The 14,540-nt window shown below is 32.5% G+C and overlaps 1 protein-coding gene across 2 annotated transcripts in view; it reads left to right on the top strand.

The window, feature by feature from the left end:
• The first annotated feature begins 384 nt into the window (after window positions 1-384).
• LOC114325667 (magnesium transporter NIPA2) overlaps window positions 385-14,540 on the top strand; it is a 59,295-nt gene continuing 45,139 nt past the window's right edge. Inside the window, exon 1 of one of the 2 annotated variants that reach the window (XM_050648327.1) lies at window positions 385-809. In XM_050648327.1, the coding sequence (XP_050504284.1) occupies window positions 575-809 (235 nt within the window). In that variant the 5' untranslated portion in view covers window positions 385-574. The remainder of the gene's footprint in view (window positions 810-14,540) is intronic. The other variant, XM_028273786.2, reaches the window with a different exon arrangement.

Raw genomic sequence — 14,540 nt, 5'->3', positions numbered from 1 at the left:
GGCTTTTATATTTTTAAAAATCTATATAGGTACCTACACAGTTTTTCTTATTTGTTATATATTTCTTTGCATAGATTTATTTTAGAGATGTAATAATATCTAATAAACGCAATATTGATTAAATTAAAAATAAAAAAGTAAAGATTGGTATGGGATTCGAACCAGGATTATCCACGTCCGAAGACAAACGACCAGTTCTCGTCGCCATCCGCTCGAACTGTCAAACCATCTAAAATACTCGACGACAGAGTAGGATAGTGACGTCGTCGATACTCCCCTTGAATTAGAAAGAGACTACCGACCAAATAGGCTCATTTATCTCTGTCGTAACCGTCACCCATTTTAAGATCGTAAGGCGCAATCTAGAGTATTATAAATCTATGGTCAGGAATGTCACTAGTTAATTAACCTAACTTTTTTTGTTTACATTCTTAAGTTAAGTTACCTTCCGACTGATTAGATATACTAATGTAATAAATAATACATATCAGTTAACCGATCTTATCTTTCCAATGACCGTAGGTATTATTAACGAAGACCCACGTAAAAAAATATTAATGCTATCCGCGTTAGAATGTTACACTCGAACATGGAGCTTAGTACAGCACCTAGTGATGTTAAGATTTACACAAGATCTGGGTCTTACGTAGGGCTCTGCTTAGCAATTAGTTCGTCGATATTTATAGGCTCGAGTTTTATAGTTAAAAAGCTGTCTTTGATACGGCTTAATAAACGAGGAAGTGTTAGGGCTGGTGCAGGAGGGTTTGGATACTTAACTGATTGGATGTGGTGGCTAGGCCTTTTGTTGAGTAAGTTTTGTATTTTTAATTATATTTCAGAGTGAATTAACTAGAAAATTTATTATTTTGTATAATTTTTTTAAGTAATAGAATATAAAAAACTGTTGAATCACTCTTTATCTTTGACTGTAAAACGTGAGTCATCATAACATATTTGGAAAATAAAATAGTTAAGAATTTTTAAATAGAGTGACCTATATTTAAAATAATATATATAACAATTACTGTAGAAATAAAGAATGGAATCTTCTTCTTCTTGACTGGCTTTACAACTCGGAGTGAGTCTTTGCTACATCCAATATAGCCCTCCATCATCTACGATCTTGCACTTTCATATTTCAATGTTGTACCCCAATCCTACATAAATCGGCTTTAACATATTCCTTCCATCTTTTTCTGGGATGGCTTATGCCTGGTTGCACCAACAGATCTTAAGCTCCAGCTTAGCTAAGCCCTACTTATAGATAGGGCCTCCTTGAGTATCACTTACCTTGCACCATAATTTTAGATTCTTACCTTATTATCAATTATATCTATTATTATATTATGGTATTCTTATTGTAATATATTATAAATATATTATATTAATTCTTATGATATTCTCGACTTAAGTTTAAGATCTGTTGGTGCAACCGGGTATTAGTGATCTTCAAACTCTCAAAAATACTGTTTTTAACACTCGGTCTTCCTCTGACCTTACCACATGATTGCCCATCTTACCCGGTTAGCATATCTGACAATCTTTTCAGTACCATATAGAGTCACCAATATAGTTCTGTGGGACCAGACAATATCTAAAACGAACAAACAGCTCATATACAATAGCATACTTAAAAGTATAATCACATATGGCAGTGAAGTTTGGCCACTGAAACAAAGAGCGCAGAAAATGTTACTAGTAACAGAAATGGACTTCTGGAGAAGAGCAGCAGGCAAATCAAGAAGAGATCGGATACCGAACGAGAGAATACCAGAAATGATGGGAGTAACACATACAATAATTGATGATATAAAAACAAAACAACTGGTATGGTACGGCCATGTACAGAGAATGCCAGATGACAGGATTCCTAAACAGATTTTGGCATGGACACCACAAGGGAGGAGAAAAAGAGGAAGGCCCAGAAGAAGCTGGAGGGAGGGAATTGAATAAGAACTATAGGAAAGAGAAATCCCTCCAGGTCTGTGGTTAAACAGAGAAGAATGGCGGTTAGGAGTCGGAACGTGTCGGAGAATACTGTAAACCGATAGTAGTAGTATAGAGTCACCAGTTGAGGATTACGCCACCTCCTCCACACTCTTGTCACGTCATCTCTTTGAGGGCCAAATATCATTTTGAGAACCTTCCTTTCAAATACTAGCAGCTTATTTATTTCGTGCTGATGTAAAGTCCATGTTTTGCTTCCATATGTAACAACAGGGTGAATAATTAACGTGTACAGTCTAAATTTAGATTTTCTTTTCAGCAGCTTAGATCTTAATAATGATAGGGAGTATAATGCTCTATTCCCCACAGCTATCCTTGCCAAGACCTCTTTTCTTCTGTGTGGAACGGAATCACAAACATCAAAATTATTACATCAACATCAAAAACATCAAAAGGGGCATTAGAAAAGCTTTAAAAATTTTTTTCAGAATCACAAATTGATATCAAGATTATTACAAAAGGCACATTAGAAAAGCTTTAAAAAAATTTATTCACATGCCTTGTCCATTATGAATATGGACTATCATCACGATTTTAACTGTATTTGGCACATTCTGAACAATTGAACTGATGCGCATCAATTATAAATCTATCAATATCCTCCTTGACTCAGGTGTTGGTAAATCAAGACTTGTACCCACTGATAGTGTCCAAAAATTTATTGTGGGCCCTTTCAATCTGTTCAATCTAACAGTTGTATGATGTGGACCACACAACTGATCCATACTCTAAAAATGGGCTTAACATGACTACAATAAATTCTTCTAAATGTGAACAAAGACAGGTCTACAGATGTGCTTTGGATAAATCCCAGTACTTTCTTTGCCCTGTTTGTTACTTGATTGATGCGGCTTGAGAATGACAATTTGGCGTCTAACCAAATTCCCAAGTCTGATACTTCATTTTTAGAGGCTAATGGCAAGTTATTTATGGAGTAAACAAATGTAATTGGTTTTCTTTGCCTTGAAAACATAATTGTATTACATTTGTTTATGTTAAGTGACATTTTGTTTAAGCTGCACCAATAGTAAAATTATTTAAGGTCTTGCTGTAATAGTACAGCACCTAGTGATGTTAATATTTACACAAGATTGGGGTCTCTTCGTAGAGACTTGGGGTCTTCGTCATAGAACTCTGCTTAGGCACTTAGTCTTAGTTTTAATGAAATAGATATGGTGCTGTATGTGAATCTAAATATATCGTGTTACTAAATATTGCTCTGGCTTTTTTATTTCTAAAGCTATTAGGCCTGGATCCCGAGTACCAAATAAAGTTTATTAATAGCAAGTTGAAAATTTGTTAATAGCTTAACGGTGTCTAGTCGGACAAACTTTAATGTACGGGAACACTGGAATAGGGGAAGTTTAATTGTGGAACAGGTTACAGGTTTCGAACGTCAGACTACGAAAACGTCCCATGTATTTTGTAGAACAGAACTTCCAATTGATTTGTTACCCTTTCATTAAACTCTCATGCAAAAATCAGACTGCTATTTATCAATAACATAATTCCTGTCCTTTTACATGTTCTGTGTGTCTTACTCATTAAAATGCCCAACATATTTGTCGAACAAACATTTTTTCATATATTATACACAGTTTGCGATCGAATAAACTTATAAACAATCTGCTAGTTTTCACAATCATTAACTTGTCAGGATGACATACATGTCCATGTGTGTTCCCATACATCAAAGTTTGTCCGACTAGACACCATTAAGCTATTAACAAATTTTCAGCTTGCTATTACTCAACTTTATACGCAAGATCCAGACATAATAGTATCTATAACTTCCTGTTGATGTACATGTCATTTTATGAAATTTATACAATAGAGTTTATGGTTTGACTTATCTTTTATCTGATAAGCATTATAGGGTGATTGACAAATTAATATTTGAATATGTAGTAATTTTAAGTCACCTGTTGTTTTGCTAAATGTATCATCTTAAAGGAATTTTAATTATTGATCATAAAACATATTATTATTACTTAAATCAATACAGTAAAACCTCCGTTAACTGAAACGGAGTCAATACAGTTTCAATAATTTCGTCAATAAAAAGTAAATTTATATCAAAAAACGGAAACAATTCGATGATAATTTGTCAACATCGTCAACACTGCTTTCATACAAATAAAGAACGCAATTAAATATACAACACATTATGAAATCACCAAGTATTTAATACCAACTTTAACCAACAATACTGTATAATTTGATACAGAAGCATAAAATAAAGAATGCTATTTTTAACCGAAATTCTTGTTATCCGAAACGGCCTTCCCCAATTATTTCGGTTAACAGAGGTTTTACTGTATATAAATAGATTGAAATACAAAAAATTTGAATTATCCGCTTACGGAGCACGAATTTTTAATCAAATAAATAAAATTAATATTTATGCCTTAATTAAAATTAATATTATCATTTATGCCTTTGTATTAAATAGTGTGTTGTTACTGCCTTCTGGTTCTAATTAATTAAAAAGACTAAACACGTCTTACTATACATTATATTTTATTCACTGGTATCCAATATCTAAACAATAACATTAATGATTCATAGCGCCTCGCCTTACTACATACTAACTTCTAATAATTATTTGTATATCTATATCCATACTGATTGCTCAGCGTGTTTTTATACCTATCTGAACCATAACAAATATATTTCAAGTTCACTCGTAATAAACATGTGATACAAACTATAAGCTATTGTTTTTATGTATGTTCAATACCCTAAAGGTTAATAACATCATATTTAAATTATGATTTATACAGAGGGTTCATAATATACCACATCTCCGCCGTTTTTAAAAAAGAAAGTCCTAAGAAGAGAAGAAGAATATCTGACGGTATATTCCTCTTTCCCTTTTACCCTTCCAGGGCAATAATCTAATCTACCTAACTAAAAATCTCGTATCTAACTAAAAGTCCTAAGCTAAGCTAATATTACTCGAATAAGTAAAAAAAATGTATCCTTTACTCGATTAATAATTCCTATTTCAGTCTTCTTTTGATTTATTTATATATGTCTTACTAACTTTAAAATAATGTATCTATAATAAAAATGTAATCTCTCTAAAAATTTCTAATATTTCTCTAAACTTCTAATAACTCTTTTGTAGCTATAATAAAGATTTAATCTCTGTTGCTGAATGTCTAAAAATTTCTCTTTTTGTGTCCCTTTGCTTACTATCTACTAACACTTATTGTAAGATATTGTCTATCCTTAATTCAAATACTTCCATTTTCCGCGAAAATTTAACCTGAATTCATTATCTACATTTAAAAATAAGTTATTTATAATTAACATTACTTTAGAGAAAAAAAATTTACAGCTTTAATTCTTAGACATAATTCAATGATTAGCTACTTATTTGATATTATTCTTAATTTTGCTTCTTTTCTTGCAATTTTTATGTGTCTTCTTTCATTTTCCCACATATTTTAATAAAAAATTATCTTTTTTTCTCTTCTTCTTCTTGTCTGGTACTACAACTATATTTCTTAATTTTCTCCACATAATAACACTTCTACAGTGTACATAATTCATCTTCATATACATCTTTCATATAACAATCATATATCATTTATCTCATATATCATTTCATATAACATCATAATCATCACTTCATATACTAGCTCCGATACCTTCGTTTTACCTTAATAAAAGAGGTTTCACTCGGATGTCTTAGTTCTCCGCCAATATTAACCCGAATTTTCGCCCTGATCTGTACGCACCATCTAGGTGGTATAGTTAACTCAAAACACGAAATAGGTATTTTATGCGGTTCAAATTCTTCTAAAAATATCACAACCTCAATCCCTTGCTTTGAGGCCGTTGTTTATTCACGAATAATCATGAATAAAATAGGTACCCTTCAAAACACAGAGTGGGTCTCTAATAAGCGTTCAAGCTTCTATAAATCACTTAGTACCTTCCTAATTTGACAAGAGCCGTGGGTTTCTTATTGTCTCAAGTTGCCTTATAATATTTAGCTTATAATATTGTTAGTTCTTCTTCTTATCTATATAGTTCTTCTCCAAATTCCTTATCTCGACGCATCAGGTCGGTTCGTTAAAAATATATATCTTGCTTATAGCAATGTTTATCGTATGTCATCACTAATCATTATTTATTAAAAAAAATATCATTTATCACTCAAAAAAATATTAATTCAGGTTCATATCATACAAAATTTAACACAAAATCGATTAAAATGTATCTATAGAATCAATAAATATCAATAATAAAAACAACTGGCTAATAAAAATTCAATAATAGTATACATATTCGTCAATAAAAAAAAATAGCATATGCAAAAGTTAGATAAAAATATTCAAAATAAGTTTATATCTCAAACTTCGATAGAAATTTTTGGAAAAAATTCGATATTTCACAAAATATTCAAACATAACCGTACTAAAAATCGAAATCGGATAGAGATTTTTCAAATAAATTCAATAAAGATTTAAAATTCAATAAAAATTCAAGAATAGCATATATAATAAACTTCGATAAAAATATTCAATTCAAAAATCACTTCATGTTTAAAAATTCATAGATATTCTTAAAAAAAAATCGATACTTCATAAATTATTCAAAAATCAGCAAAGATAAATATTCAATGTTCAATAATAATATAAAACGAGGGAAGCATTTTTAATAAAGATAGATATTCTTACTTACATTTTATTTCCACTTTGTCTTTACACTGTCGCTCACTGGGTTTCCTGTCCATCTTCGCCGTCTCCGTTTCCAATTTGTTGCCGCCATCTCTGCTCCTTTCAGAAGACCTCCTCTAATCCTGGCAGGGTCGCCATGTATTAAATAGTGTGTTGTTACTGCCTTCTGGTTCTAATTAATTAAAAAGACTAAACACGTCTTACTATACATTATATTTTATTCACTGGTATCCAATATCTAAACAATAACATTAATGATTCATAGCGCCTCGCCTTACTACATACTAACTTCTAATAATTATTTGTATATCTATATCCATACTGATTGCTCAGCGTGTTTTTATACCTATCTGAACCATAACAAATATAGTTCAAGTTCACTCGTAATAAACATGTGATACAAACTATAAGCTATTGTTTTTATGTATGTTCAATACCCTAAAGGTTAATAACATCATATTTAAATTATGATTTATACAAAGGGTTCATAATATACCACACCTTTGTACTTTCTTTTACAATATATCTTTAGCTTCTCTATTTTTGTAATTCATGTATGTATTTCTTGATATTTTGGTTTGTGGTTGTTTTTATGTTTCCGTCTTTCTTCCATCGTATTCAGTATTCCTTCAGCATTAAGTATATGAATAGCTTGTTCAATCTTATTCCATTTCTATGTTTTCGCTTGTGTTACGGCATCAATTTTGGGACACGGTTTAATGAGGATTTTTTTAATCCTTATAATCTATTTAAGAAAAAATTTCTCTGGTCCAAGATAAATAAGTACCTAGTTTTTCCTTATCAGTTAACATTTTATCTAGGTTCACCTAGGGTTAGTGTGACAACATTAAATACTAATTTATATTGTGCTTTTATATTAGATACATATGATGTTATACAGTAAAACCTGCCATATCCGGATCAATGTGGCGACAGACCGATCCGGATATGAAAAAATCCGGATATCAAGACCTCTTCTGTGACCACTTCTTTTATAGTATCTGAAGCGTTTTCTCCTTCATACATTCCAGTAATCAACGCCGTCAATAACTTTCGTCGATAGACACGTTTTATAGATTCTATAATACATTATTTCGTCGTCTTTTAGTTCCTTTAGGTCGGGATGAGAGGGTACTTTGTCCAGACGGAGTGCCCTTCTCGGTAGATTCGGACAGCAGAACCGTCCGGATATGGGGAGGTCCGGATATGACAGGTCCGGGTATGGCAGGTTCTACTGTATTACACTTCTATTGTATTTCAACAGATTATTTAAAAAATATTGTTTCAGTCCCTTCTGTTTTTTAGGTTAAAATCATAGTATTTATTTATGTATGTATTTTAATTCGAATTTGAAATTCTGATATATTAGTCCAAATTTTGGATTTCTATTTAATTATGATTTTTTCTCTGCATGGTATTGCATCACTTATTTTACACATTCAAACTTATTTTAAAGGCCTAATTGTCTTTATCTATTATTTTTTTAGGTATGTCACAGTAACCCCACAGATTTTCACACCGTGGGGTTTCTGTGACAGGGAAACATTGTTATAGTGTGACATGTCACACTATCACCACTTACTACCTTAGTTTGATCAGGTTATGGTTGACAGTAACTTGGAACCGAAACAGCATTAGAAAATAATGTGTCAATTTTGAAACTATCTCCCCATACTTCTCATATCTTACAACCATTAGACGTTGGTGTCTTCAGAGGATTAAAAATTATGTGGGATCACCTTCTAACCAATTGGGTTCGGCATCATATTGAGCAGAAGTTATCTAAAAGTGAATTTTCAAATGTTAGGACTGGCATGGAAAGCAATAGACTCATAATGGCTTGTAAGTGCTTTTAAGAAAACGGGCATTTATGATCCAGATGTCTTATCACGAGTTAACAGATTAGCCATTAAAGAAGAAAATTATCATCCTCATAAACTAAAGAGATATAAAGAGTCTATCAAATACAAACTCCAAAAACATCCAATAATCGTCAACTCCATAACCGAGACGATAACAGAGGATGCTGTTACTCGCCCAACCTCCAGTCCATCAGAAGAGCAAGGCATCGCTGGTTCATCATCTATCACTCTATTAAAAAAGCATCAAAGCAGTGGCCAATCCTCCAGTCCATTACACGGGTGTCAAATCACCGAACTTTCTGTTGGGCAAGAAACACCAGGGAAAGTGTTTGAGCATATGCTTCTGGAAAAGATAGTTCAATCTTGCGTAAAAAAGAAAGTTAAAGGAAGAATTGATACTGCAGAAATAATAACAAAAGAAGAATACATCAGTTCTTTAAAGACAAAAAAGGCTGAGCCCACTAAAGGAAAACAAAAAAAGAATGTGTGTGTACTTTGTACACACGTAAGAAGTTATACTTGTATTATTATGATTTCAATGAAATTAATATACTTAACAGGTTATTTGCATTTTATTTAAATATTAAACTAACTTTCTTTATCTACCACTTTTAAAAATTTTTATTAAAACGATACCAAAAATATAAAAAAAAATATGAATCGTCCGGGATTTGAACCCCGGACCTCTTGATCTCCGGTCACACGCTCTACCACTGAACTATATCCCTTTTGCTTTGACAGGTTACAAGATTTCTCATACATACTGACAAATTTAATACAAAAATACTTTAAATATACTTACTATTATTATAAAATATCTTATTCCCGGGGAAGACAAATCCAAAGACACACAAATTATAATAAATAATACATTTACTAAAAACACTAATATATTCTCTTCACACCTTTTGTTGCACTGATATATTTATACATAATTTGAAAGATTCAGCAACTAAACGCCATACTGTCTGTGTGCGCATGCGCGCAGTATTATGAAATTTTACTCTCAATCGCGCCTAAAGAAGTATAACTTCAAAAACCTGTCCAAAAAACAATCAAGAAAAAGTCAAAGAAAGATAAATCAGATAGTGATGAGGAGATAGAATATATGTATTTAGGGGAAGTGACGAAGCAGAAGAGGAATTCTTGGAGGAAACTGTGACACTAAAATCTGTAAACCAACTGTATGGGTGGGAAGCGTGGTACAACTGCTTTTAGGTATGTGTGTATAATTGAAAACTGTGATGACACTAAAGATGAAATAGAAGTGGTAGGATTAAGAAGTGTTGATAAGGATAAAAAGAGTTTTGTGGTTAATGAAAAAGACAGTTCATTTATTAGAATGCCTCAGATTATAGGAATATTGATGGATCCGATATTATCCCTTAATGGTGAAAGAATTCGGTATACTTTTAATGGAAAAGTTGATGTTTTTGAATGTTAGATGTTACTGAATTTGTAAAATAAGAAAAGGTTCTCAATAAAATACCTACGTTTAATAAAAAAATTGGTGTTAATAAGAAATTTCACAGTTTTTTTTCTAAAATTGTCGAATTTTTAAAAGCCAAAAATTATTACAATATTTTTGTAATGTCTTTCTTTGTCACACCAAGGCACACTCAATCCTAGGTGCTTTTAAGTGGCAAAAAAAGCTAGTTGTCACACTATCCCTAATCCTAGTCACAGTAACCCCATAATGAAGGGATAGTGTGACACCTTAAACCCTCTTAAATAAAACATAATGTAAAAGGAATTTTAAAAATGCCTATTCACTGTGCAATGATTGTGACAATTAACCAGAAAGTCTTCATTAAAAATTTGAAACCGTTCAATTAAAAACAAATATATTTTTTTTTATTTTAAAATCAAATTTGCATTTTTTTACGTCACACTAACCCTAGGTGACCCTATACTGATTTCTCTCAGCCAAAATTCATTTTGACACATTCGGAAGAGGAAACATTACAACACAAAAGTTCGTATCTTACTCTATTAACTGCTCAAATTAACTTAACCTTTCATTAAAAAAGAAGAATTATTGGAAATAGTGGGAGTGTATACTAACTCATAAAATTTTGTGGAATTTATTTCTACAAAATATTTTTATTTTGTACAATAAATAATTTTCTTATTTGTTATCAATACATTATAATGGTGTAAAGTGTAAATAAATATAAAAAACGAATAACCATTTTCAATTTCGTTGCAACAGTAAACTACAGCAGCATCATTATTCCAGTTCAATCAGAGAGTGCAGCAAGCACCTCTACTGGTTTCGAAACTTATTAGTCTCTCATCAGGAGGCACATATGCTGCTCTCTCTGACCCAACTAGGACAAACCCCGGCGTGCAGTCACGGATTGCAACGAACGAAATGGCAGGGATGCCCTAGCGGTAACTGCTATCAAAAAACTAAGTTTTCAATCTAATAGCACATAAAACAACATCCAAAAATGTTATTCTATATCGTACCAGACTGAAAACAATAGGAACCTTCTCTGGTAACACCCCCGAGGCTTCTACAGTTTCAAGACCTTGCAATTTGTGCTTCCTGATGAGAGACTAATAAGTTTCGAAACCGATAGAGGTGCTTGCTACACTCTCTGATTGAACTGGATTAATGATGCGACTGTAGTTTCGTGTTGTAACGAAATTGAAAATGGTTATTCGTTTTTGATTTACATGATTACTCCGATTGGAGTACGAAGGGAACCATTCTCGTTGGAACTTTACCGCGCTGAATAGATGGGACGTGAATTATAAATTGTAAAATTCCCTCATCTTCCTTAGTCTCAGCATCCGTTATGGCTTGCAAATTGTAGAAGCCTCGGAGGTGTTACCAGAGAAGGTTCCCATTGTTTTCAGTCTGGTAGGATGTAGAATAATATATTTGGATGTTGTTTTATGTGCTATTAGATTGAAAACTTAGTTTTTTGTAAATAAATAATTATTGTAAAAGATTGTTTTGTAAAGTAAAAGATGGTTTCTATGTTGGTCGTCTGCTGTCTTATAAATTGTAAAAGTGTCAGATTAAGGATGTATTAGAAAGAACTTTCAACAAGAAAAGTTCCAGATTTAACCCTTAAGTACTAACACTCCGAAAGTGGGATATTTCCCTTCCTAGAAAATTTTGAAGGTCACCCGTTTATGACTTTTCAAGTTGGGTTGTTCTTTAGTAGTATTGAATTCGGCAATTTGCGGCAGGTTGTTATTCGAAAGAAATTTAGGCTCACAGTGTGATTTCCGTCTAATATACGGGGTGTTAGTATTTGTGCCCAGTTCGTCATTACACATAATGTGCCCCAGTTCGTCAAAAAACATCAAATAAGGGAATAAAGACCCTGAGGAAACTCTTTTGAAATGGTTTGATGAGGTAGAAGACGACATAAGCGAAGTGGAATCAATTTGTGATGAAAATGTTGCCACTGACTACCAACTTGCTACACTGTACTAACTATAGTACCTGTCAGTTTTTTTTGTTTTAACATTTTTTAAAAAGCTTTTTATTTTCATTTTTCTTACTCTTCGTTTAACTCGATTATAAATTTTTATTAAGATTCTTTAATTTGTTTAATTTTTATCACACTTTTTCAGGAGTAAAAAGGTACACAAACAATCCTTCCATTCTTGTTAAAATGTTTTTTTATTTTAATAAATACAGAAAAACTAGATTAATTACTGTGTTTTTTAGATAATCAATACTTTCAGTAAGTCATCGAGATTTTTTTTGCTTTAAAATATTTAACAAAAACAAAAATTACCACTAAAATGTTAAACCCGTCTGTCACCGGTTAGTTAGTGTTTACGTCATTGATTTAAGATGTTAGCACTTAAGGGTTAAATAATCATCTACCATTTTAATTTTTATTATAATGGTGAATTCTGCATCTGAGACTTCAGTGTTTTATATTTATCTATTCGCGGTGTGCAAGTACTTGGAAGGGAAACGAGAAACGACCGTGCGCGAGTCGCGGAGAAATATTGCAACTATCTTAAATAATTCATATTGTCAATTGAAATTGTCAAATTGACGTATATACCTTCTGTCATTGAAGCAGAAAAATTATATATTGCTCCACAATATCGATATGATATGCAATTATTATATAAAGGTAAATTTAATTAATTGTATTTTGCTTCCAGTACTGCATTTTAATAACTAATTTTATTTACTACAAAGTATTGTTTACGTTTGCATAACATAACCTGCATCTTATTTTTTCTTCTTATTATTTTTTTGGACTATAGCCTTGACAATCATCCAGTAACCAGGACTAATATAATTGGCCAATATAATTAAAAGTGCGAATAAAAGTACAGAGCGTAGAAATAGGGGTCGCTTTGCCGAACTTGCACGGTCCCAATAGTCTGTTATGTTTAGTCTGTTTACTATTAATAATATTGGCTATGAGCAGGTATGTTTGGTTGTATAGTAATTTCCAGTCAAGTCTAGCAACCTAACTTCCCAAAAAAATTACCAACGTCTCTAGATAGTTGTATCTCAGATTATCGAATTGACTTTTAACTTCATTGTTAGCATATTTGTCATTTCGTCAAATTTATAGGGCAGACTGCAATTGCGCGCAGCGGTCAGAAAGGAGGAAGACCTAACCTTTCGGTCCAAACCTAACTTACGGGTAATAGAGTGAGAGAACCGCAGGACATAGGCGTAACCAGGATGATCCTAAGGGGGGGGGGTTACAACTACTGGAAGGTCTCTGAGGGCTATGGTGTTAAGCGTATAGAGCTCAAAGTACATCCCAATGGGGGTGTTATAACCCCCAAAACCACCCCCTGGTTACGCCTATGCCGCAGGAGGTATTTGACCGCTGCGCGCAATCACAACCCACCCAGTTTATAGAATACTGTTCGTTTTTTTACTTATCTTTACCTGATACGCATTGTAAGGTGATTCAGAAGTATTTGAATAGTAATTTTAAGTCACCTGATATTGTGCCGAATGTATCACCATAAAGGAATTGAACATATTATTATTAACATATTATTAAAAACGTGACTTATCTGTTTAACAAAGCATGCCTCATATAATTTGTTATTTTATCTATGTTACTTATGAATAAAGCATTTCTCAAGTAGATTTTCTTGAACATGTATATCTGAAAATTATTAAAACTCAAAAATTTTTTGTTTGATTTTACTTTGGTACTGGGATATGCTTATCTCTCGTTTTTTGATTTAATTTGTTGATTGTACACCAATAGATGAGCATGTAATATTGGGTATTTACTGACGATTACGTATTTGGTATTTTTTCGCTCAGGTCTAACGTCTAACCCATATAATTGATTTTATTTATATAAGATTGAAAAAGATCAATGTTAAGGTGCTGGTTTGCTAGTCTGGTAATCTCCTATCAAGATAGATTTCTAGGTACTTGACAGTGTCGGTTTGTGGGAGCTATGTTTTGTTCAGAGTTACAGTTGGACATGTTTGTTTTTCATGGTGAAAGTTACTAGGGTGGATTTAGTCTCACTCACCTTTACCTTCCATTTTTTAAGCCATCGTTGGATATTGTTAAGGTCTTTTTAAAGGGCTCTGGATGTTATGATTGGAACATGGTGAGAGTCTAGTACAGCTGTGTCATCAGCAAAAGTTGTACACGTTGTTCTGTTACTTGTCGGTAGGTCAGCAGTGTAGAGTAAGTACAATATTGGTTTCAGGACACTTCCTTGTCTTGCTTCACTAGGAAATGTTGGTTGGAAATATAGCTTTTTAGGATTTGGTAGAAAGGATTGGGTTTCTTCTGTAGCTTAAATAGGATACCGGCATGCCATACCATGTCGAAAACCTGACCAATGTTCAGGAATTCAGCAGAACAATACCTTTTATTTTCTAGATCACATATGATGTGTTTTACCAGTATAATGTACTTGTTCTATTGTTCCATGTTGTGTTCTGAACCCAAACTGGTGTTGGGGTATTAGTTTTCTTTCTTCTATGCTTGGGGATAATTGCTTAA

Source organism: Diabrotica virgifera, chromosome 4 (assembly GCF_917563875.1).
Source record: "Diabrotica virgifera virgifera chromosome 4, PGI_DIABVI_V3a".
Taxonomy (NCBI): domain Eukaryota; kingdom Metazoa; phylum Arthropoda; class Insecta; order Coleoptera; family Chrysomelidae; genus Diabrotica; species Diabrotica virgifera.
The sequence above is the reverse complement of the archived record's forward strand: the minus strand, read 5'-3'. Positions and strand labels throughout refer to the sequence as shown.